The 25,998-nt window shown below is 38.0% G+C and overlaps 1 protein-coding gene across 2 annotated transcripts in view; it reads right to left on the bottom strand.

Moving 5' to 3' along the window:
* Nucleotides 1–3,874: 3,874 nt before the first annotated feature.
* Nucleotides 3,875–25,998, bottom strand: part of cntnap5l (contactin associated protein family member 5 like) — a 76,711-nt gene continuing 54,587 nt past the window's right edge. The window contains exons 6-24 of one of the 2 annotated variants that reach the window (XM_056248650.1): nucleotides 25,679–25,863; nucleotides 23,738–23,881; nucleotides 21,888–22,158; nucleotides 21,577–21,726; nucleotides 20,811–20,982; nucleotides 19,881–19,987; nucleotides 18,466–18,585; nucleotides 15,492–15,692; nucleotides 14,438–14,594; nucleotides 13,261–13,388; nucleotides 12,918–13,088; nucleotides 12,284–12,502; nucleotides 11,324–11,560; nucleotides 10,189–10,422; nucleotides 8,127–8,260; nucleotides 6,801–6,888; nucleotides 5,596–5,808; nucleotides 5,402–5,476; nucleotides 3,875–5,054 (exon numbers count right to left, since the gene is read on the bottom strand). In XM_056248650.1, the coding sequence (XP_056104625.1) occupies nucleotides 4,858–5,054; nucleotides 5,402–5,476; nucleotides 5,596–5,808; nucleotides 6,801–6,888; nucleotides 8,127–8,260; nucleotides 10,189–10,422; nucleotides 11,324–11,560; nucleotides 12,284–12,502; nucleotides 12,918–13,088; nucleotides 13,261–13,388; nucleotides 14,438–14,594; nucleotides 15,492–15,692; nucleotides 18,466–18,585; nucleotides 19,881–19,987; nucleotides 20,811–20,982; nucleotides 21,577–21,726; nucleotides 21,888–22,158; nucleotides 23,738–23,881; nucleotides 25,679–25,863 (3,203 nt within the window). In that variant the 3' untranslated portion in view covers nucleotides 3,875–4,857. Of the gene's footprint in view, nucleotides 5,055–5,401; nucleotides 5,477–5,595; nucleotides 5,809–6,800; nucleotides 6,889–8,126; nucleotides 8,261–10,188; nucleotides 10,423–11,323; nucleotides 11,561–12,283; nucleotides 12,503–12,917; nucleotides 13,089–13,260; nucleotides 13,389–14,437; nucleotides 14,595–15,491; nucleotides 15,693–18,465; nucleotides 18,586–19,880; nucleotides 19,988–20,810; nucleotides 20,983–21,576; nucleotides 21,727–21,887; nucleotides 22,159–23,737; nucleotides 23,882–25,678; nucleotides 25,864–25,998 lie in introns of those variants that run through there. The other variant, XR_008806854.1, reaches the window with a different exon arrangement.

Consider the following 25,998-nt stretch of genomic DNA (forward strand, 5'->3'; position numbering starts at 1 on the left):
ACATGAACAATACCGGACAAGGAGTGGAGGTGAGGGAACAACTTAAGAAGGAACACAAACGAGGATAATTACTCACATACGGCTGACACATGAACTAATGATAACGGTAACCAAGGAGACAAACAATGAGATCTGAGCAAAGAAGACATACAAATGAAAACAAACTGAAAGTCCATGGAAATGAAACTAAACTGAACAAAATGGTGATATGCAATGTGCTAACAATAACACATTTTTATATTATTTAAATAAAAGGTGAAGATGTCAATTTTCACCACTTTTGGCCTATATATCTAGACGTTGTAATATCCCTTAAACGCATACCTCGGGTCTTTAGTGACCCGGGACGTCATTCACTATACCCTCCTCATTCATTTTCTAAAGTTAGACATTAACCTTCCTCAAGTATTCCTCAATTCATTATAAACAATATAACAAGAAATTTTTTTTATAAAAGAATGCCTGTTTTCCCATAATTTTTTTGTAAAAATTGTTGATGACTGAATAAGTGCAATTCACCTTTATGTCTGATACACAATGGAGGCAGAAAACAAAACCAAAAAAACAGCAAAACTTGAAATGGCTGCAGAGCAAGTACTGCTGAATGCAATCAAATATTAATGTCACTGTCACTTGATGGTGGATTTGGTGAAGAAGCTGTCAGCGGTCAAAATATTGATTTTAAAGATGTTGAAAATGATAGTTTTGAGAATATGTTTCAGATTGTGAATATGAGCCAGTTGTTGAATACACTGGGAAATGAGCTCTGACAAGGACAGTGATGATGGTGTAAAACATCTGCTCAAACTAAACCCTCCCAAGCTCCAAAAGGTAACGAAATATGCTTTATTTTGTATTCTTCTGTAATTGTTACTCTAATATCAGGAGAGTTAATATCAGCGGGTCCATCCGTGTTAGATATAGATCCGGGTCACTTAAGACCCGAATACGTAATAATGATTGGCAAAACGTTCATCCATTTAAGGGTTAAATAGTGAAAAAGGGAGAAAAAAAGGCTAAATAAATAAATTTGTCTGGAACATTTTCAAGCTATTTTTTCCCCCTCAATTTCCTCTTTGCAGATATTTGATACTGGCTTTTTCCAATTTCTGGAATTTGCACATTCTTCACAACTTATGAGTGATATGGTCCTGCAATATCATTAAAACCTTCACTTGGACCACCTTTCCAAGCAAATGCAGATGAAGCTGCCAACTCCACCAATTAATCTTGTTTAAAACTTGTTCAAGTGTGCTTGAAGTTCATGCGCTTCACAGCCGCTGGCCCAAAAGTCCATTGCTCCAGCTGACTTTAAAAATGCTGCGAGTTCCAAGAAAAATTAATTACAAGATTTATGCCAGTTTTTTTCCCATGAGATCCCGTAGCATGATAACAGATGACACAGTGGGTTAGAGTTCCCTCATATCTCATCCCAAAGTAAATGGCAAGCAAGGTTAATTGCCTTCTCTGGCCTCCCCAGAGGCTGATTGACGGTATCAAAAATGTTTTGCTTTTGTTAAGTGTGGAGGGTGATGGGTTTAATCAAGGCATTAAGTGAAAGAGATTTAGTCACCACCAGTGATTTAGTCTGCGCTCCTAGCGTTTGACTGTCCACTGTGCATCCAATTAAACTAGGATTGTATTTTACAGTAATTGGGTGGTTCACACATATTCAATCAACAGACTGGGACTTAAATTGCGCTGCCTAAAGCTTTCATCCACCTTGTACTTTTGGCACAATGCATTCGTGAATGCATGAAAAATGAATATGAAACACAATTGAAATGCTTTATTGGTTAACTCTAGTAGAAATTCATTTAGGTTTAGATATTCCGTCTATCTTTCAGCTTATCTTCAAGCCAAATACTCATGCAGTGAAGAGAGAGAGCAATTTATTTCTCTTTATCTCCCTTTCACTATACCCCCCCTCTTTTATTCTTGCTTTAAGGGTTGAGGTGCAAGGCGTTGATTAAAAACGCATCTGAAAATCCACTTTCAGGTTAGCGCTGCTGCATTTTTCCACGTGCTGCGGTTTCAGGTTCAGATTTTTCTCAAGATATCCACTCGCATTTGGGGCGAATTGAATTTGGGCTCATCGATGATTCAGTTTTCACAGGTTTTTTTCTGCATGCACTCTGTTTTCCTTTTATCCAACTCAGAGAAAATAGCAGAAAAACTTATGTGAAACATTAGCCTGTGTAGAGATGCTTCATCCACACATCTCTTGTGCACCTTTTCTGCAATCGGTAGCCTTTTCTTTTATTGTGATCATCTTTTCTACATTTCTACAATAAAATCACATAAAGTTACATGACTAAAAATGTTAAACAATCAAACTTATCTTATATTTAAAGGAGCCAACCTTTACCTTAAAAACATCCCTGGACGCTCTTGACCTGCTCAATTCATTTCATGAAGTGCATTGTGGGGTGCTTTCCTAGCAGTCCTGCCCTGCGTCTGAATAAACCTTCTTCCATTCTATATAATAGGTGAGTACGTGAGTACGTGAGCAGAATAGTATGCGCGTTCATTCCATGTCATAATTACAGTAAGTGCGCATCTAAAGGACACTATCCCATGAGGCCACGGGAGAGGACTTGTGAATGGCAGTGAAGCGACGCAACTGACGACATAGGTCACATGACAGTGACAACATGGCGGATGTAGTATGTCCGAATTTCATTCACATTCATACTATATATACTGTATATATGAGTGGCCTTTTATTGTGGCCAGCCTAAGGCACACCTGTGCAATAATCACGCTGTCTAATCAGCATCTTGATACTTGAATTATCTCGGCAAAGGAGAAGTTTAGACAGATTTGCGAACAATATTTGAGAGAAATAGGCCTCCTTTTGTGTATAGAAAAAGTCTTAAATCTCAGCTCATGAAAAATGGGGGCAAAAACAAAAGTGTTGCGTTTATAATTTTGTTCAGTGCATGTACTTTTTTTTTAGCAGTCAAGAAGTACGTTTCAAACCACATGTATACCTACTATGCAGTGTACGATTTCAGACGCAGTGCAGTTCCCATATCTGCTGGGCTTTGGCAGACCAAATTTTATCCATTAAAAATAGTTTTGTAAAGAAGTTCATAAATGTACAATTTATATTTGTCAATAAACTAATTCCAAACATTTACGCATACAGTAGGCCTGCGGATTAATAGGTTTTTAAGATCACGAGGAATCCAAAACCAGTAAAGCGTGTCCACACTTTTGACTGGTAGTCTACATTCAGTCAAGTATTTGTGCATGTTGTGAAGCCACCTAGAACAGAGAACTTGTTGTGAAGGTGTGATCATGTGACAATCAGGGCCATCAGAGGTGTTGTGTTTTCTCTCTCTACAGCCTACCTGTTACAGCAGATAGCCAAGAGAAGTTGTTTCATTATCACTGTATCCTAAGAGTTCTCAATCGATTTTCTCTCTCTTTTTCTTTTTCTATCTTGGCTTATATTACTAGCAGTTCATTTGACACAGGAAATAGAAGGTCAAACAGACTGCATTGTAGAATACAAAACCCAGCGCAATGTGCTGTTGTATATGGCACATTTCGCCAGGTTATATTACACAAATACAGAAAATTAGCATACTATGCACAGTATACTGCAGAAAATAGTATGGCAATACACCAGGGCTCAACAATATGGGTAGCCATTATGAGAGTTTCTGGACAGTTGCCATATTTGTCAGTGACAAATTTTGAAGTTTATAATTTTATGTGCTGGAGCCTGTAGGTATCTAAACTACTGGTCAGTTTTTGCAAGCAGAAACAATCCTTACTGTTGAGCCATGGAGTGCACTATCCCATACATTGCCATACACACATTCATTTTTGCATAAATATACCAAAACCAGTTCAATAGGTCATCTGCACTCATAAGCTCTTAGAAAGCTCCATTTATTAAATATAATTATGAAACGTATGTACACCATTCATTTACAATAGTCAAATAGAAAAGAAAAAAAAAACAGCCATAGAATTAATTCTCAATAGAAAGCAAGTGTTTTGTCGTAGTTGTTTTTCTAGTCAGGAGATATAATGCACTTCAATAAGGATGAGATTTCATTCCAGGAGCTCAGTTGTGAGATCGGCTCAATTACCGTGGGAAAGAGAATTAAACTGCCTGAATCCGCCCGGCCCATGGGAATTGGGATACACACAAATGACTCATATTCCATCTCTCAGCCACTGCTGATTTTTTCTTATAGTCCTTTGGTGGTTAATCCCAGCCTATAGTGGTTCCTTGTACCAGTCAATAGTTTCAACATCAAATGCGAGGTTGTCGGATGCGGATGTCTTTAATCTTTTTTTTTTTTTTTTTGGACACGTTCAGCGATGATCGATCCTTTAAAAACAATGTCTGGGAAGGTCCACCGCCCTGCCACAAAACCATTCTCTCAGAACCCTCTCCTCTGGGGTTTCAGTCCATTAGCTTAAGCCCAGTCTATATATGCGGGCTCTGAGACAGACAGGTTTGAGCAGGCACACTGGATAAAGACAATTCCGAGTGATGCTTCAGGCCTCCTGCTGTGCTGTTTGCTTGTGTGTGTGCTGTGCATGTAAAACCTATTATTATGCCCGTAAAATAACAATATGCAGCTCTGTCATTATTCAGGAGGCCCGCACACACCACTTCAACATAAGCTTTACTCTCTTCATAGAAAATAAGCAAACAAACAAAGAAAAAATGTCTGTTGTCTTGAGTCCCGGCCTAAAAAGTGTCTGTCGAGTCATTGCTGGCCTCTGATTGGATGCTCAGCCTGCAGTGTAGATAATACAGTGTGGTGGGGTTGTTTGCACGTTCACTGGCGACAGGCTACTCAATTAAAGGTCAAGCACGACAATGAGAGGTCAGATGTAATATTCTTTGCTGTCGTGGTTGGGTTTGTGCAGGCCCAGGGCAGCCCGGTACGGTGGATGCTCCATGCTGGGGCAATGCGTCTTTCCGGTGATTCCGGAGGGCGCTGGAGTCCGTCGATGTCGGTATAGAAAGCGGATGATGACGGCCAACGCACAGAGGGTGATGAACACCACTGCAGCCACTACTCCTGTTTATTAGATGAATGAAGATGTGGAAATTAGTGTTGCATGTGCTTCCTTTTAAATGGATGCATGAAAACATGCTAAATATTAAACAATTATACTGATTCACTTCCTAAAATGTGGTTTGAATGAAATGGTGTGGGTTTGGACCTCATGAATCTATCTTGAGAATAAATGGAAGATGTATTGATATTTCCATCATTCTACAATGCAGTGCTACAAATGAGAACAGCATGAAATAAAACTTCTGATTCAACACTAAAGATGTATGAGGCTGTACAGTTTCTATGGCCAGATCTGGGTATTATTCTGAAAAGCTTTTCCAAAAGCACAATATCATGGGGATCCATACCTCCGATTAGTGCCAAGTCATTTTGATCTGCCTTTTTCATCGGGTCTTTGCCTCTGTTTGATTTTGCCGAGTCATCTGTAAGTAGAGAAAGAGAGTAAGAGGAAGACAAAGGACTGGCTTTTGTGATTCTTTTCAGCAGGCTGACAAATACTGTCATCTCTTTGCAGTGTGGAAACATTTAAAGAATCATCTACCTGACCGTGTGTGTGTATTGCTCAAAGTGTTCGAGCTGGAAATCGTCCCGCAACTTGATGCTTCCAGACGGCCGATAACAGTAACTAACGGGCTTTGGCTGTTTTGCAGGGCTGCCTTCAGCGGGGTAGCCTGATTAAATTGCACGGAGGACAAGCAGCCAATAAACCCTCTCAATCCAGCCTGGACCAGTTCCTTATCAGTGATGTCACTATCTGAAACAGGAAAAAGAATTGAGCAACTGAACTTAAATTGTGATGTTAAAATACATTCTCCCATCCTAGTTTAATATGCAGAGACAACCACACTACAGTTCAAAAGTTTGGGTTGGTAAGATGTTTTTGAGAGAAGTCTCTTATGCTCGCCAAGGAAATATTTCAATATTATTACAATTTAAAGTAATATTTAACAATGTAATTTATTCTTATGATGGCAAAGTTGAATTTTCAGTCTTCAGTGTCACATGATCCTTCAGAAATCATTCTGATATGCTAGTTTGGTGCTCAAGAAACCTTTCAAAGTTGAAAACTGTGAAACGGTGATATATTTTCCAGGATTCTTTGATCCTGATATTCTTTGATTATCTGTTTGTCTGACTAATGGGAGACAAAGAGAGACATTTTCCATCTGGTGACATCAGTGCGGCATACAAATTATGCATTTCACCTTTAACTGAATTCAAATGTTAAATTGTTAATGAAAGCACTCATCAGCCTTCATTTTAAAAGTAGCAGACTGCAGAACCACACAAGTCACCTCTGCTTAATGAACTTTTTTTTCTTTTTAAAAAAGCTTCATTATTAGTGTCTAAAAAGCCGTTCTAAAACAGAATAAATTAGCACATTCGGTGCCGGTTCATTTTCCATTTTGCATCTGTAGTTACTAATGAGATTAAAAAGGGTTTGTTGTAGTTATGTGAGTGTCTTAAACATTCTCTAGCTTTATTTTTTATCAGGTAAAAAGAAACTGTCTCCTAGGCAACACTGAGAAATTCCATTTGGCTTTCAGTTGGCAACTCACCTGTGACGGCGCTGTCAAAAGTGTGCACACCAAACATCTGCCTCCCAACCCAGTCAACCACCCACCCTTTCCTAACCTGCCTAGTTTCAAACACCTGACGCCACATCAGTGAAATAGAAATGTGTGAAATGGCACACAAGGAACATGAAGAAATAGAGTCCTCTTCAAAAGCCTGCTAGAAACTCACCTTGGATTCTCCCCAGAATCACTGACCTCACTGGGCTGAGAGCAGAGCCAGGAGACAGGCTGTACTGCTGGGTTACTGTGCTGTCAATCTGGAAGGGCACATATATTATGGCAGATATCTTGTAAAAGATTTATACCAACATTACGTTTAAATCAGTCATGGTAAGCACAGGAAAATACATCTCAGTTCAATGTGACATGCTTTTAGAAATATCATGCTAGCACTTTATTTTACAGTCCTGTTCCCCATGTACATACTATGTACTTATTATAGCAATTGAAATAACGGGGTAATAATTAGGTATTAACCCTGAACCTACCCCTATACCTGACCTTAACCCATGTAGTTACCTTATATTACCCAGCACTTTTTCTTTCTTTTTTCTTTTCTAAGTACACTGTAAGTGCAATTTACATAAATACTGTAAATATAAATGTGAGGCAAATTGTAAAGCGCTTTGGTGGCCATTGGGTCTGTGAAAGGGCTATAAATGCAGTCCATTTACCATATTCAAGTTTAATTTCTACAGTATTGTCCCTTGAGAAGATATACTAAAATGTTTGCTGAAATGTGAGGGGTGTACTCACTTTTGTGAGATACTGTATGTTACAAGACTTTTAAGATCTCAAATAAGTTATGAGACAAGCATTAAAGTCATCCATTCTCATTCCTGTAAAAAAGTACCCTAGTGAAAAAACTTCTCAAAATATATTTAAAATACATTTAATTCGAAGTATACTGCAAATCCATTAATATATTAACTGACATATTGATTGAGACTTACTGATATATTATAATTAAACTATATTTGGAGTACTTCTTTATTGCACAATGCACATGCCTAAAATGTGTTTAATATCACTATTAGTAAGGATAGTATGATCTCTGTGTAATATCAGTCTAGTGTACCAAAAGTATACTTGCAATAGTTCCACTTCAGCACAATCAAATATACTTAAGTATATTTTTAGAAAGACAAAAAAGTGTCCAGGGTGCTCCGGGAGTTCAGTCAGATGTTTGAAGGTGCTCTTTGGGGTCGAGAATTCAAAGAAATGTAAAAAAAAAAAAAAAAAAAATCCAAGGCACTCTTCTTTTGTACTTCTAAAGAATTGTACTTCTAAAAGTACAATTGCAGGGTATTTATATTAAGTACATAAATATGTAAATGTACTTGTAGCACTTAGCATAAAATTAATGTATTTCAAATACATTTTGAGTATATTTATTTTTCACTAGGGTAAAGTATAGGAGGTCAAGTAAAATGTCTTTGGAAATCAGATATTGGCCATTGCGTTAACACCTGCTGCTATGGAGACAAAGACTCACCTGGACAAGGAGTTCCTGTCCCTTTCGATTGATTTTGACCCAGTGGAACCGTCCGTCTGATAGACTGGCTGACTTTGGGCTGAAGGTTTCTGTTCTTTTTTCTTTGTTCAACAAGTATCGTATTTGCAGGCTGCCTGGGAAATCAGAGTAAAAGCTATTGACTTAAAGTGATACGATAGTTGTTTGATACAATGAATGTAGTGTTGTAGCATGACAAGAAGGAATAAAGCTTTAAATTTCCACATGTTCAAGTCCACAATGTAAACTGTTTTTGTATCACCATAAAGGGGTTTGTGATAATAACCATCTTTTACATGGCTACTTACCAAAGAAATTAATGGACAAGAATTATTGATTCATTCTATTAAGTGAGAAGAAAATATGGCGTGTGTATACGACAAACATTACACTAGCAGTTAAGAAGGAAATTGTTTTCTTAGGACAATGTCAGTTATACTGTTCAGTGATCATGATATAAATATATTTGACCACAGATCGCTGCAATTGACTAATCAGAATCAAGTACTGCAGAAAGCCATGTCATTTCTTATACACACACCTAAAAAATGAATAGCACCTTAGAAAATATGTTTAAAATGACCATCAAAATGTTTAGGGTTAGTATGATTTTTGTTTTGTTTTCAAAGAAATTAATACTTTTGTTCCGCAAGGGTAAATTAAATTAATCAAAAACATTTACAATGTTACAAAAGATTTAAATTGCAAATAAATTCGGTTCTTTTGAACTTTCTATTCTATCATTTCTATCATGGGTTCCAAAAAAATATTAAGCAGCACAGCTGTTTTCAACATTGATAATAATACACAAGCTTTCTGAAGGATCATGTGACATTGAAGACTGGAGTTATGGCTGCTGAAAATTCGGCCATTAGTCAAAGACATTTAAAAAAAATCTTATCAACCCCAAACTTTTGAACAGTATAGTCAAAAGTACATGAGATGAAGCCTCCAGTAATATCTGTGGCCTAATAAAAGCGTTTTTCTTTTAGATAGAGTGAGATAAACAAATGACCGAGTGCACCTTTAAGGTGCAATCTGTAGTTACCAAAATAGGAAATAAAACACACTACACTTTAGTCATAATTAGGTTATTTCACTGCAATTAACAATTTGAGAATTATGAATGCTTGAACATGTTTAACAGTCATTTGGGATAACAGGACCAAGCAAGTCTGCAATCACCTCTGCACTTGAAAAGTTCTCATGTGAATTATCATTTCTCTTGTAGGTGGAACAAGACTAACTCCATTCATTAGTTCTCCCTTCTCTGTCATATTCATTATAGCCTTTGCTTGCTTCCTAGCTTTAATTCATTGATTTCCATGATCAGTCTTTCCTTAAGCATACTTTTATTCAGTTCTGCATTTCATGTGCCTCGCCTCAGTGGTTCTTTCTTTTACCACCTTTCTCCCTTTTTTCTCCCTTTATGTCAAAGATTGATGTGTATTTCTATCTGCTGTGCAAGACATGTTAGCCAGTCATGTGTTCTCGATGAGATGGTGGCAAATTCTTTTCCTCTAAATGGAAAAAAAAGCAGAGCTGTGAAAAAGTACTGTAAATAGTGATGAGAGACAATGGTTGCAAGACCCTTCAATTTAGATGCCATGTGTGTTCTTTTGATAAAGGGTGTGGGTGTAACTGAGTGAAAAAACTAAAAAAAAAACTAAAAAGGAAATTGTATGATGTATAACTTTTTCTACTCTGTAAAAATGTAGGCCTAACCTGCATAGATAACATTTCATTATTGAATCTCAAAGTAACACAGATATTGCAAATGTATACTAATCACACGGGAATAGATTTTTTCATCATTTACTTATCCTCATGTCCCTCCAAATTCGAATGACGTTCCACAAAAACTAATACTATTTTCTGGCTGCTCTTTTCTAGTCAATGAAATCAGATAATGACTATGGTGGAAAAAGGACAAAATGCATAAAATTCTTATTTTTTTTTTTAGCTTGATACAGGTTTGGAACAACATGAGAATGAGCAAATGATGACTGTTCCCCAAGTTTTAGAGTAACGTATGACTTGGTACCGTTTGATGATAGCATAACAGCCATATAATGCTGGTCAAGAGTGTGAGCTGTCAGGATCAGGGCAGGCACATGACGCGTCAAGAACCCAAACGACACTTTCTCTTGAGATTTGGTAACTTCTGCATTATGGAAGCCAGCCGGTGATTCTCTGGCTTCCTCATTCAGAATTCCGGAAAATGGCTCCTGGAGAGTGTACAGGACTGAAGATCCACTTTCAAAAGAAGCTGCTAGAGCTGTGATGGACACAGAGAGACAAAGAAGTCCCTGGTGAACTTCACTGAGAACATCAGCATCTCTATGCAAATTCAGATTGTGCGCAAAGGCAATGAACTCTACGTCTCATCTGTCATTATTAGAGCTATAAAAACAACAACATTAGCATTGTTTCCTCCCCAACCACAGCTGAGACTGTGGCGGAGAGGTGTCCTACTGATTCTTTCCGTCTCTTCTCATTTTTTGGTCATCTATTCTAGTTAGCAGTAAACAGCCGTGGCTTGAGCGGACCCGTTGTGACATCACATTGTGAAGAAACAAAGCCATTACATCACTAATCTGACTGACAGGCTGCTGGATGGGTATGAGGCAGAGCAATGGCTGCTATAATTAAATTCCATTTGTCAGTTAAAGCTTTTCTGCCAAAGCCTGTCAGCCCAGTCTCAAGGAATTCAAGGTGAATACGCCATCAAGGGCATGTTGTCATCCACCGGTGGCCAACCCTCCTGATCTAATAGAAAACGGAAAATTGTCTGAAATAGTTGAAATTTCCATAGAATATATAGTGGGTTGACTTCCATACCTGTTGTACACATTTTTGGTACAAATGTCTCCCACAGTGTGAGACTCATGCCATATCCAACCGCTCGCAGCAAGCTGTGGCTTAAACGGATATTAAATCATTTCCTATAGAGCCCTGATTTAATTTCTCTCTGTAGGCTTTGATCTAATTGTGTGATTTTACAGTGTAAATCCAATAAAAACACTTCCTCCATCAAAAATGCCAACATTACGCCATTTGAGAACTACAAGCATCTGAGGTGTGCTTGTGGTCCAGAGTGCCTATTTCATTCAGCTCTTTCTGATTGGTGCAATAAGACCTATGAAAGAGAGCTGGCCTGGAGGCCATCGTAACCTCACCTGTTCTGCAGTGTGGCCCACCGAAGGCTATCTGTGTGCAGTCGCAGGTGTACCTGCTCCTCTCTTCCACACATCTCCCTCCATTATGGCAGACGCTGTCACTTGTGCAGTGACCCGGGCAGCCTGAATTCACCCCAGGGGTGGTCTTAGCACGCTCATAAAGGTCAAGGGTAACCCCATTAATGGTGAGGGCACGTAAGCAGCCCAGAAAGCCCCTCTGCCTAGAAGCCGTTCCTCCTATTGGGGAGATTAAAATCATTAATTGTCTTAGGCAATTTATAAAGCCAAGCACTTTGAAGTTAATAATAATGTAATTCTCAGGAAATGATGCCATTTGGGTGCTACAGTGTGTGTGTGTGTCCCAATCACTTACTACTGACACAATTAACTGAATTCTTATTATTTGATAGTCTTACTCCATTTAGTGTGTAAACAGCAAAGGAAAACTGAAAATGAAAAATTTGATTAAAATTAAACAAATGTTTCTGAATTTCACCATTACACTTTAATAGGCTGTATAACAAAACATTTTACAAACACTTTTGTTTTTACTGACATGAAAATCATGCCTTCATATAGATATTTCTAAAATGCTTTATTTGTCTTTTTTAGGTTCCGTCAAACTCTCTAAATAAGCGTTTGATTTTTGAGACACCATATTTGAGGGAGTGACAACATAACATCTGACCAGAGGCAAGTTACTAAACAAATATCATTCATGGCATAAAACAAGAATTCTGACTGTAAATAATATGGTGTAGCGAAATGATATTTTTTTGCACTGATCTTCAACCCTGTCACATTTAACCATGCCATGGTTTCTGACTTGAAATATGATTACAGATTCCTTCTGTAAAACGAACTCAATTTTCTCTGTTCCCATGGGTATTCTTAGCTAAAGTATGTTCAATATTATTATAACATTACTAGTGACATTTGCTCAATTGCATGTTTGCGCACCCACAAATAGTTGACTGCTGAGCTGAAGCCGATAGGGTCTTTCAGACGGTGCTTCGGTTAGCTCCAGCGGCAGCGAGTCAACCTGCAGAGAAGCTTCTTTCACATTTCGCTCAGCACGAATATAATGCCATTGACGATCATTTAAGACTACAGGTGATCGAACGGTAAGAATTACTGGTCCGTCCCCAAGGTCAAAGGTGAAGGTCACTGTAGAAGGAGCTGAGAATGACAAAAACAGTGGTATGTTTATCTCACACTTTGGGGTTTAAACAAAAGTATGACAACGCAGTTCACTGAAAGTTCAGTGAATGTTGTTCTTTTAAAGAAGTGCTCAGAGGCTCTTTCAAGAAACTTGCTGAAGCCTCTATTTTCAGGTCAGACGCACCAGATACTTGTGCATTTCCCTTCAAGCATATATTATCTAAAATGAACCACTTGTTATGCCACTGTTTGTGTCTTGCTTTCAAGTTAAAATATCAAATATTTAAATAAATATACTTAATTCAGCATATATTTTCTAGAAACAAAGAGTTATTTTCTCTTCAAGAAATTTAGCAATTTCTCTTCTCTCTTCTCAAGAATAAGAAAAATAATGTTTTTTTCCCCCCCAAGTAATATTTGACCAAGCACTCACAAATAAGTTCCAGCCTTATGAAGTCTCTGACACCCAGATTCTCCAAGAAGACTCCTGAGAGAGCACTAGTTTTGAAAAAGAGTGAAATATCGACGCTCAGTTCGGCTTGCAGGGTGGGGAAGTGCAGATAGGAGGATTCCTGATAAAAAGATGCAGTGTTCCAGAAAAATCCTGTAGCAAAGGGACAGGCAAGAAAACACACAGCGTGTTGAAAAGCAAATTGTGCTCTGAATTCTATAAAAAAGGGTCCATCTCTTTTGCATTTTGAAATATGAAAATATATTCAGTAGAGAGCCGTATTACCCCCCATTCCCCTTTTAAATTTGGTAAACAAAACACCCACGGTTGCCATAGCAACGCAGCGGTCCAATATGAAGCTCAGCCTGTGAGTTTGTCCGGTTTGTGTCTCCAATGGCGATCTCACTAAGGGGTAAATGGTCTTTATAAGACAGCACACCAGTATCATTTGCCCTGCAGGAGGAGAAAGAGAATGTGGAAGAGGAGAAGTAATGAGCGAAAGGCCAGTATAAAGACTTTTTAATCTCTCTCTGAGGTAGACAATTGCCCTCCGAGGAGTGTGTATGCTTCACTTGTTGCTTAAAAAACGGTAATACTTGCCCTATGGCGAGTATTAATCTTTTTGCTTGTCTCACTCACTTTAACAGAAAAGCTAATGAAGGGTTTTAAAGTGTGAATCCAATACAGCATTTTAATTGACTAAAACTCTTCAATCTGTCTCAGATTTCCTTCTTTCATTCTATGAAAAACAACAATCCTATTATCTGAAAAATAGGAAAAACTGATAAAGTCCATTGGGTTATTTTTTTTTACCTAAAGGTTAAAGGTTTGTCATATAGACCTTATGCACCAGAGAAACGTGGGCGCCGTCATCTTTAGAATATTGTCTTTGAACTTCCGTTTTTGCGGTCGCTCTGTATATTTCTATGGCATCGCTGTCCAGGAGTAATTAGCTGGTGAAGTGGATTTACTTATTGTAGAGTTAACAAAAGTTATCATGAGCATTGTAATGTTTATCATAAGCATTGTAAAGCAGATGTCTTAACAAATGTCGACCGGGAATTTTTTTACGAGCAGTTCATTCATACCTATGCAAGATCGCTGTGAAAATACAGACCGGAAGTCAAAAGACAACGAGCGCAGCGCTGAAAAGGGGCGGGGCTACATAAGGTCTATTGCGTAAATTATATTTTAAATATTTTATATTCTACAAACGATAAAACCGTGCTAGATGTCATGTTTTGTGAAAGAGAAGCCTTTGAGCTACTTTATAAAAACAAACTGTGTTTATGATTACTACTATATAGTGATTTTCAAGTTGAAATTGTGTATAATGTATAACAGTGACTTATAAAATATTTTAGGAATGGGATTGGCATATTTTGAGTTTTGATATTTGGGCTAGGGTCAATGGGCTAGTTTTGATTGGCCATTGGGATTTTTTAGGGGTTTTTTGTAGCGCAGACCTGACAAGTCTGATTCACTGTAAAATAAAAATTTACCAGATGTCTTGGTCTGCATCACAGTTGCAGAAGTAATTCATGTCCCTACAGTTGCCATCCAAGCTACAAGAACACTGCTGGACCCCAGGCAGAAATCCTCCCCAATATGTTCGTTTCACTCCGTCTCTATCCAGCCACCACGACAGAGGCGTTCCATCTGAAAAAGGACAAAATGCCCCAAGGATAAACATATATATATATTTTTTTCTTGCAGTAAATAATTATACTAATAATGACAGCACTGTTTGGAGTCTAATGTAATTTTGTCATGCATGATGACATCTGGTCTCCTGCTCCTGCTGGTCAGTAATGGGCTCTGAGACTCCTGTCAGTCAAGTAGCCGTTATAGTAGCGCTACAATGTGCGTGACCAGACATCTGCTATCACAGCGGTGCAGAGATCTGGCCAAGAGCTTAGCCAACGACAAATGGCAAACAGATATGCAAGATGTCTAGTGCTGGAGGTTCACATTTGAACAATGTTTGATCAAAGGTTGATCTTTGCTCAAAAGCTTTATTGGATCTCATTCCGATTTTGCAAATCAAAATGAATCCAAAGAGTGAGCCAAATGTTTGAGGATAAGTTAACTCCAACCCAGTAAAAAGCCTAAGCATATCAACCCCACAGAGTCAAAAGTATTAAAGCAGTGTGCAGAAAAAAACATATGGAATAATTTAGCGTAAAAGCTTATAATCTTTTTTAAGGCTTTATGCATGCCTTTGCAATTCAAATGCTCTCATCACTTCCCACAACCATCCCTGCATGACAAAAATTACAGTATAACCACTTTTTAAGTGAACATCATCATTCACCGCACATCGTCGTCATGTCACACTTGAGCCCCTTTAATATCGGTGGTAATAACCTGCTGTTGTGAATCATTTAGCTGTGAGGTATGTTTTTGTTCCTTTGGAGCATATTAGCCAAATTTAGAGGATTAGAATTCCTGAGGTAACATAAATCACACACTTCATAAAAAGACAACATTTCAGCGGTAAAGCACACAAAACAATGAGATAAACTCAGTGCGCCAGAGTAAGAAAGCAGAACCAACCCCAGGTGTCAAAAAGCCGAGACTTCCTGCAGCGATATATCACTTCCTGTTGGCAATGTTCTGAGGAGGTCACGAGCGAGCGGAGATGGTATGGTGAGATGGTGTAGTTGAAGATGAGAACGAAAGGGCTGCGTGGAGTGGATCCTCGAATGTCAATGGGCCTCGTGTAATCGTGCCCCACCACAGTCCAAACTTTATCTTCTGTGCAAGAAACACACACACACACACAAAGAAACAGCACACTTGAAAAACTAGTAAAGACTGAAATCCCCATTGACTCCGAACGTGTATCAACCCTCTCAAGCCTGCACTCAATCGACCGTATGTGCTTGTGAATGAAAATGAGAGATTAACGGAGTGATGGAGTCGTATGCAAATACCTGATGAATATTAAGCAGAGAACAGAAGGTCACTCATTCAGGAGGGTGTGAAATGATGAGAGTGTGGTAGTCTACACTAGCACCTTTCACTATGCACATTGAAATTGCTACGTGTGATGTCTAAAGGTGCCGGTTTGTGGTGTCTTGCAGAATTAGTATGGCTAATAGCTCCTGTAATTGGGGTCAGTTTCAAACGATTTTCTTGCCAGTGCTTGTTGGCGTCGCTTGAGAGAAAAGGTCTATTTGTATTGGGTCTCCAGATCTTTTAATGCATTCAGCGTGACAAAGCTAACTTTGCAATCTGAATAAAGCTCAAAGAAAGCTGACTTGGTAAAGTAAAGCCAGCTTAGCTGTGCCAATGTGCAGCAGGTGGTCACAGCGTATGACAGCTTCCCAGGGCTTACTTTTCTCAGCTCGGCTTGCAGCTACAATAACATCAGAGCCAAAACCTGCTGCCTATGAAACTAAGAAAAATGAAGCTATCAGTCTCAGCTAGTATGTGCTGCCAGTCTCTGCAGGCAGAAATGCTTCTTGATTTTTTTCTTTCTTTACCTGCACTCCTCCCTGCTGCTGACATAATGGGGCTTGAATTTCCCTGCGTGATGATATAATGTATTACAGTCTTATCTCAGAGACAAATCAGCCCAGCATCTGATGCAGCAGAGAGTAATGTCAGAGGCCAAAAACCAAGGTCGGTGAAATTGGTGATGAAACCTGACAGGAGACGTGAGAAAACACATTGTTCCTGGTGGCAGAGGATAGATCTGCTTGCCCCCACATGTCTTGGAGAGGTAGTAAACCACCCCCACCACCATTTTGCTATATATTGTATCCTGTAAAAATCCTACAGCAAAAACCTGTCAATTGGTTACCTTACCATATACAGTATGGGCTTAGTCAAGTCAAGTGAGCTTTTTTGTCATTCTCTTTATATGTGGAGACATACAGTGTAACGAAATGTAATGCCTCGCAGGACCACGTTGCAACATATTTAAACATAAATATAAACAGTAGAAGAATAACATACAAACCTACACATAGCTAACCTACTGAAAGAAGCAGTCTAACTATAAATATATAATAAAACTATTTAAATACAAATACTAACTACACATATAATAAATCTAACTCTACATATACTTTACTTAAAGAGTGTACATATATACCCTGGACATCATATAATATGTCATTTTACTTTGTAATTTTATTATTTGTAAGAAAAAACTGAATTACCATAAACTTTGCAATTAAAATTGGTAAAAAGAGTTTTGATTCCTCTCATTTTTGTTTTATGTCTCATTTTTTTGTACAGTAATATATGTAGTTTTTTTGTGTATGACCCTGTGCACGGAGCATTATATGAGCATTGGCTCCATGTTTTATGGAATTTATTATGGGATTTTCTAATGTAAACTGTATTATTATGGTGGTTATCAGTACATTTTAAGGTAAAAAGCAGATTTTGGTTCAAGTAGTTTGGTATATTAACATTATATAATTTATTAAAACATATGGTTATAAGTAGCCTATGCCACCCTATAATATTTTTTACAGTGAAATGTTACTACAAAAATAGCACATACAGGGCCAGATCTACTAAACAGGGCAAATGAGCATGACGCTACATTCCCATAAAAGAGAAGATAGGAGTGGGAAGTTCTGCGGGTAATCTACTGACAATGCGCAAATTAAAGAACAAATGCAGCCATGTCTAGCGCAAAATGATTTAAGACATGCCCTTTTGGTATTAAATAATGGTGCAAATACAAGAAATTGACTACCACAAACCATAGCAAAATCACGTTGCGTGATTTATTTAAATACTTTATTTTATGCCTGAAAGGGAAACTCCTACAAATACATATCCAATAAGGTCAGCTACAAAAATAACTGTGTTGTGCCCACACCTTTTCATTGCCAATTCTTCCACAGCGTGTCTTTAGTAAATCCTGACAGTAGTTTTTTCAACGCCAAAAGAGGGTTTGCACTGGCACAAGCTGTTAGTAAATCTGGCCCATAGGGTCAAGTTCATTCACTTTTGCAGCCCTTCTGCACTCTGTATTTCAAGGCAAATCACAGCTATCACGCATAGTTTACAGCAGGAGTAATTGCTAAAATGATGAAGAAATTATGGAAAAGTTATAATCCGTCATATATCACTGGAAATAAACAACGCTATCAATAGGCACAAATTACAGCAACATCACACCATCTAGATGTCTTGGAAACACTCATCAACTGCTTCGTTGGATCCAGTCTAGCTGAATCAGGGATGTTTGTGTGGTGCTTGAGCTAAAAATCTGCCTCACCGGAGGCTCCATGGGAGGAAGGTTGGCCAACCCTAATCCAACCTGCTGAACTAGACAGCCGCATGAGATGCTGAACTCACTTAATGAGATGTGTGATTTCTCCAGGCAGTCCCCCACACATGCTGAGGTCACACCTGTCCTTGCACTGAATAAGGTTTGTAAATGAGAAGTGCTGAGGTTTGAGCTTCATCATTGAATAATGTTAAACATGATGAACATCAGTGTATAATACGTCTAGAAATGTGCAAAGCTATGCGCAAAGGTATGCATAATTAGATCAGTCACCTGCCATGGTGCAGTTAACTTGAGTGTGCTCTAGAGGTCCACTCCCATCAAGGTCGATTGTAAACACACTCGACTGGCTTCCTGTTTTCCTGAAGGCCTCACAGGATCGCTCATATATTGCTGAAAATGATGAATCATAGAAATGATGGAAATAAATCTGCTGCTGTTTTGTTTATGTTGTGTTTGATTACAGAATGCTTGCATTTTGGCACATCAGCATGCTTGGCACAGAGATACTGAGCCTGTGGGAGGTAAAAAAAAAACACTAAAGTGAGATCAAGAACATTGCATTTTTTTGCCTTAAAGTTTTGGTGTAATCATAAGAAAAAACATTTGTCAACTTTTGTTAATCAGCAGCATCATTCAAACAGAACACTCTGCCTGGCCAAAAACAGCCAGTACCTGTAAAATGTCAAATAAAATAAAATAAAAACAGTGTGTCATGTGCAAACAAGTCTTCTTTCATTTATATTAAATTAACTTCCATAACCATGACATTGTAAACAGTTAATTTAGCAAACGGAGGTAATTACTGTTTTCTTGGGACCTGTTTGTCACGACAGAGAAGTCCTCTGTGCGGCAGAGATAACTAATTTGTTGCACGTGTTGTTTTGCTGACGGTAAATCGCACAGCAGGACTTGTAAAAAGGAAATATCACATTTCTTTGTCTTTTAATGCAATAAGTCTAACAGATGGCATTGCCATACCTCTCTCTCCTCCAGAGAACATGTACAGTCATGAGCGTATGATGAAACCGTTCATGTGGCGGCAGATTAGAACATATTGATGTTCAATATGATTACAAAATTTGCTGAACAAATTTGTCAACAAATTTGATTACAGCAAGGAAGCGTATACATATATCTGGTGAAAACAATTACAGCTTACTCACAATACTATCATAGACACAGATGCCAAAATTAAATGGATAAATTGGTGAGTGCATAGTTTCAAATCACTGTTACACTTGCAGCTGTCAAGTGATGCATTATGCATTATGCATGCCATAATTAATGTTAATGATTTAAAGATAAAGGGCAAGCATCATTGGCCTATTCAAATAAGTATCATTTACAAATAGTTTATTCGAACAATAAAATTCAAATTTGGGAAAAGTTGGACCTCACCAACTTAACTGAAATTTAATACCAATTTAACTGAAGTCGAAGTTAATTTAGGCTACACAATAGTGGTACCTGTAGATGACAATTACCTACCACTCTTGAAAACTTTTATAGTTCATGTTTTTTAATAATAAAAACTTATAACTCTGACAATGCATCTGTGATATCTGAAATAAACCCAAGTACATACATTATTCATTATTCAGTAATGTGCTGCAAAACAGCGAAATTAAACTCACATCTGAGTAATCAAACAGGCATAGACTGTTTTGGGACTTTGCATAACTCACAGTTGTGGCAGGTGGCTCCTGTGTATCCTGTTCCAGAACAGTCACAGTAAAACTGGTCCCATGACTGGATGCATTGACCACCGTGTTCACACAGATTGGGCAAACACCTGTTGGGATGAACACGTTCATTTGAAATGATAATTTATTTCTCATACCAAACTTTTTTATTATTATTATATGTAATATTATTACAAACAATACTGTTATTAAATATTATTCTATGCTTATAGGTTATGAGTTGGCCCACATTGAATCTAGCCTGGCTCCGCCCTCCTACGTACTTCCACTCAATTTTCATTTTCCTTCAGTACCACGTCTGGGTTTGCTGTATATTCTTGGGTTTTCTCCGATCAATTTTTTACCGGTCCAATCAGCAAACAGAGGGAGTGAACGTTGAGGTGCGCAAGTTTGAGTTGTAGACATACGTCACGACCAAACGTTAGCGATTGGTTATGGCAGATCCAGAGTGACTCTGGGCAGATCCAATAGTTTTAAACTTCAACAGAATACCCGTCTTCAAGGAAGTTAATGCTTGTCAATGGAGAGTGGCCAGACTCTATGTATAAATGAAATGTGTACGAGAGTCTGGTAGGACCAGGCTACATTGAATCTGCTACAGAAAATATTTCCATAGAATTGGAATGGCCATCATTCACAAAGTTCTACACATTCCCTGCTACTTGCATGTTTGATTTTTGAATATTTTGACTGATTTGGTTATACTTCAAGCTAAAAAAGAGAGTGTATCACTCCGAGCTTTGTTTAACCCATTTCATTAACTGTTAATTCTATTCCATTAACGGATTTTCCTGTGCCTGGTTATGAGCCAAATTATTTAGCTGATCACTACATTTTTTAAGTCATGCATAATGATTCAGATAAAAGTAGTAAGAAAACTGTGTGAGCAAGAAATCAATGGGGAAAACTGACCTGTCTTGTATGTTGCAAACATCAAAGCTAAGCTGGCTAAAGTTGCTCAGGCTTTCCTGCTGAATCTGAAGGAAGTTGACCGGATGGTTGTTGATGAACAGGAGACGAAAGCAGCCCTGAAATCCTCTGCTGGGGTTCTCACAGATGAAATTGCTCTGGAATAAAGGGCAGCCTAAAATAATGGAAAATTCCAACTTACTGTCTTTTAAATCAAAAACAACATCCACAACTAATACCAAGTTGCACAAAGACAAATCTCTGCAAAGCAGCTTATACAATCTCAGCAGGACTGCAATGTCTCAGAAGTCAGCAAAATGAGAGATTTAGAGGTCTTAGTTAAGACATTGAAAGTTTGAGTCAGAGATTTCAATAACAGCATTAAAGAAAATGCATTTATCCTCAACAGTAATTGAATGTGGTTAGAGCTGCATGAATGAACTAAAAAGAAAAAAAGAAGGAGGTTTGGGAATAACAGCTGTGCTTGTGAAATGAATGGACCCTAAGAATGCTCTCAGCTTGCCAAACCTGTATTTCATTCAGGAATATGAGGAACGTTCAGTTGATGGAGGTTAGAGTTAAAAAGGCAGAAGAAAATTGTTCTTTGCATTCAGGATAATGTTTTGGGTAATAACTGCTTTTTGCCCGCAGCCATCAGGCTAGTTCAGAAAGGAGATCAAAATAAGTTATTATCCCTGAATTTTAATATAGCCAGTAACTCTTTCCAAGAATCAGGATAAACAAGCTATTTCCATTTCTAATGCTATACCTCCAACATAGATGGTTGTTTTTTGCACGTTCTGGCTAAGGCCAATGATTTCCATGGAGACAGGCTTCTGATTGTTGACTGTTAAAGACACTTTTTGACCCTTGACCTCGACGGCTATGGAATGCCACTGTCCATCACTCAAATTCTGACCTGAAACACAAACAGTACAGGCATAACAAGGCAGTCTGCCCAGCCTCAGAATGAAAGCTGTGATAAATGAATCACGTAATCATCTGCATCGACACTTAATCATTATACAATATATAAAAATGTATTAACAAATTAAATGCTATTGCTCCTACATATCTTACCACTGAAAACCTGAGCAGAGTTTTGTGGCCCTGCAGAGACAGAGAGGAGCAGCCGGGCCTGGCTGAGATGCAGAAGCAGGTTAATGGGGTCCGGATCATGAGAGAGAGGGACTGAGAACAACAGCCCTTCCTGATTCCACGTGCGGAACTGAAGGCGTACAGAGAGACCCTCTGTAAAATAATCTGCGGGGAGCGCCAGGAAGCTGCCTGTGGAACTGAGAAACGTCACAGCGACTGACGAAGACTCAGAGCAGGAGAATGTCACATTTCCCTTAGTAAGGAAGAGAGAGAGAAGAAGAAAACATGAAAAAGAAAGAATAGATGAATATGTGGAGAGCAGAATTAAAAAGGAAAGGACAACGAAAAGATGGAAACAAGGAGTCATACTAAATCATACTGATGTTGGGAGTGGGCACATAGAAAGGGAATTATTGAAGCAATAGCAATGTGTGCTGGCAGTTTCTTCCATCTTAGCAAACAGTTTAAAACTTACTCTATAGTTCAGCATCTCTCAAACTGGGGTCTGTAATGTAACTTATCAAAACATATGAATTAAAGGTATTATTAGAGAAAGTAAGGCAATAATAAGATGATTGTGCCAATAGTCTATTTATATATATTATGGAACATTATGAATAGTGGCGTTAGTCTTTTCTTCCTGTGATGGGGCAGCCCCAATAGTTTACACTGAAAAAAAAAAAGCCATATACTGTACATGCCAGTTTATTGTGTAACAAAAATACCATTAATATCTAGATAAAAGGTTTTATCTAAAGTTTAAGTTTAAAGTTTAATAATCACATTAAGCCGTATAGTGATTAACGTTTTTCTCCAAATTTAGGACCTTTTAAAATGATCATTAAGATTTGTGTTGTACTATTTAAGATATCATTTTTTTTATGACCTTAAATTTGATCAAACCTAATTTAAGACTTTAAGGACCCAATGGAGCTTAACAAACCCAAAGGAGACTTCAAATTTTAAAAAAATCTGCTATAAATCAATATCTTAATGATGAAACATTTAGGTGTCCCATTTACAACATGAGCATGGAAGCCATGTTTAATTCAACTTTTGTTTTGAGGACCAATGTGAAGTTCTCAAATCGTTTTGAAAGTGTAACCTATATAAACAATATGTCATACAGTTGCTTAATTTTAATCTACAGCCTGTTAATCAGAATTAATAATCATGATTATAATATCAAGGGAATCCTGCAGCCCTAAATTATATTGTAGTACAACAGTTTAATGTATAAAAAAATAGCTATAGCACTGCATGAACATCATTCAGTCAGTGAACTGTTGGACTTTGGAATGTATTGCAATAAGCTGGTGAGATCGTTGTCTTAAAATGACAAGAGGGAGGGTAAGAAAAAATGAAGATCAGTGCTCTTTTTTTCCTGTCTGTGATAAGTGTATTAGACCACTAGGAGAGAGCGAGAGAGAAATGGACAAGAGGAAAGACATCACAGCCTCTTAATTAGGGAAAGAGAGCTCTTTTATGGTGTGATGCACAAAACTTCACACAATTGCAAAAGCACACTTTAGAAGAACACACAGAGCAACTGTGATTTACCAAGTCACACTGTTGCCAATTGCATTGCATATAAATGCCTTTTGTGTGAATAAAGTTATCAAAGGTAGCAAAAAAAACAAAACACATCAACAAATCTATGCTTTTGAAGTCTCACATTGCCTTGTGAACAGCAAGATTTCACAACCTTCACAAAGAGTGGGATTTGATGGTCTTCAAACTAACTGGCTAAGGTGTCATTGATTCTCACAATATAGGCATATTAAAAAGCGGTATTTACAGTAACACTAGCACTTGTAAAAGTTCAAACTTACCACGGTATAGATCTGTGGCTTCCGTCTCTTTGCCATGTCGATGACATTGACACCATTGTAGTTTAGGTTCTCTATGCAGCCATGGAAATTTTCATGGAGAAACGTCCCAGGCTTGCCAGGCAAAGGGATTCCTCCGAAACTAAGCTTGAATAAGGACAGACAAACACATAGAAACACACACACATACACACAAACACACAAAACAACCACATATCCCAGAGATCAGTAACAATACAGTTTGTATAGTAGAGAATACTTTTGAGGGCAATTTTATAAGAATTTTTATATAGAATAAATATAGGCCTTTTATATACCAGAAACATTCTATACTTTGCTTCCCTTGTTAACGTTGGAAGCTCTTTAAATGAACAAAGAAAAGATCAAATAGAGAGAAAAGGAAAGTGGTAAATATTTTAGCTGTTTGTAACGAGGTTAATCTATAATAAATGTTATCAATTTTCATTCAGTATTGAACCCATTAATCATTTAAGCGAGAATGAGTAAAAAATACAAAAAGGGGGAGGGGGTTGGGTGGGGGGATTGGGGTGTGTGCTCTCATGTTTGAAATAATCACGTATACACACAAAGAATAAATGGAGGAATGGAAGATATGGTGGAGGTTGAACAAAAGAAAAGGTGGAAAAGGACAGAAAAGTGTGTAACAAAAATAAAGATGAAAGTATATTAGGAAAACACTTGGTCGCGGGGCGCTTGTTGGAGGGCCCTGCGATAATCCCTGTGCCAGGTTGCGCCGATAGATGATGATACCGTGTATTGACGATAGCCAGTGATATTGTCAAAAGCATCAGCTATCGGCCTTATCAAGAGGATTTGACATTTCCAATTAATGTATTAAATTAGGCTATTATTATTTGTACTACTACTTTTATTATTACATTAATATTAAAATTCAATAATTTTATTGCGCATCACCTCATAACCAACGCGCTGTGAGGAAAATAAAAGATGAATTAGATTAGCTTACTCATTTCAAAAACATGAAACACGAAACACTTCTCTTCTAATTTTTTCACTACTTATGGGCCACAAGAGAAATATTAAGTGAATAATTGACTGGGGTTTGAGACTTCTTCACCACCATAACTCTAGAGCAAAGTTTGCACATTGCTTGTGTGATATCCACTGGCTCATAGTTCATGGTTTTAAATGGGAAATATTTCCTTTTGAAATGGAAATCATTTACTTTTGAACGATAGTGTATTTGGCGAGCAAGATGAGGCAGAGGGCCGTGAGAGAACGGCACGAGGCCGGTGGCGTGATTGATAATGAGCAACACCTGCGCGACGCACCGGTCTCGTATCTCTCACGGAGGAGCGGAAGCATCAAGGAGGAGTGACGACAGTGGAGATCAAGAGAGGACAGGCCTGGATTAATGTTGTGTTTTGTTATATGTGACAGCAGTCGTCCGTGAGGGGCTGCTGTCTTTACTTTCATTTTGTATTTGTTTATTTTACGTTTATTAAAGGTTTTGAATGTTCGCCGGTTCCCACCTACTTCTTCCCACAACATCTAACCTTGCTAGAGTGTATTTTAAAGGGTCTGTGTTTGTTTGTTTGGTTTACATCTTTACCTGTGCTCAGATTCCTGGAATCACTGACTTTGTTCTCTATGGTACTTTGTTTCAGGCTTTCATAAGTTTGCAGTGACAGTGATTGAATAAAATGTTTTGAAATGTGGTTTCAGATAACAAGGGAGTAGGATATCTTTATGTATGTCACAGTAATAGACCTTATTCTTTTCTTCTTTTTGTTGTGTTTTGTTATAACAAGAATACATTTGTTAATATTTATTTGTGTCAGTTTGCGGTGTATTAGGGATAGCCTTTAGTCATATTTTCAGTGTTGGCTAAACAAATTACACATATAATTTACTAAATGAAAATAATTCAGATTTATAATAATTTACACACTCAGATCACACCTCATAGTCTATCTCCAGTGTGTCCTCTTGTCCTGGACTGCGGAAGTGTTGCGTGTGTCCATCCACGGTGAAGTTGACATGTTTGTTAAATCGCTCAATTTGAACAGAATGCCAGTGGTGGTCATCCAGCAGGCTTCCTACCGTGACAGAAGATGAGCGACCGCTAGACTGAGGCTTGGCATCGTCTGTACAGAGACAGCAGAAGAGAGACTAGGAACATAGACTTTAGAACCTAAAGGTGTGTTCACACTTGTAGTTCGGTTCTCTAGGTTCTTTTTTCTGGACCAAAATAGAAACTTATACATTTAGTCCTCGTTCAT

The sequence above is a fragment of the Rhinichthys klamathensis genome, unplaced genomic scaffold (assembly GCF_029890125.1).
Source record: "Rhinichthys klamathensis goyatoka isolate OS25496 unplaced genomic scaffold, OSU_Roscu_1.1 h1tg000056l_1, whole genome shotgun sequence".
Lineage (NCBI taxonomy): Eukaryota > Metazoa > Chordata > Actinopteri > Cypriniformes > Leuciscidae > Rhinichthys > Rhinichthys klamathensis.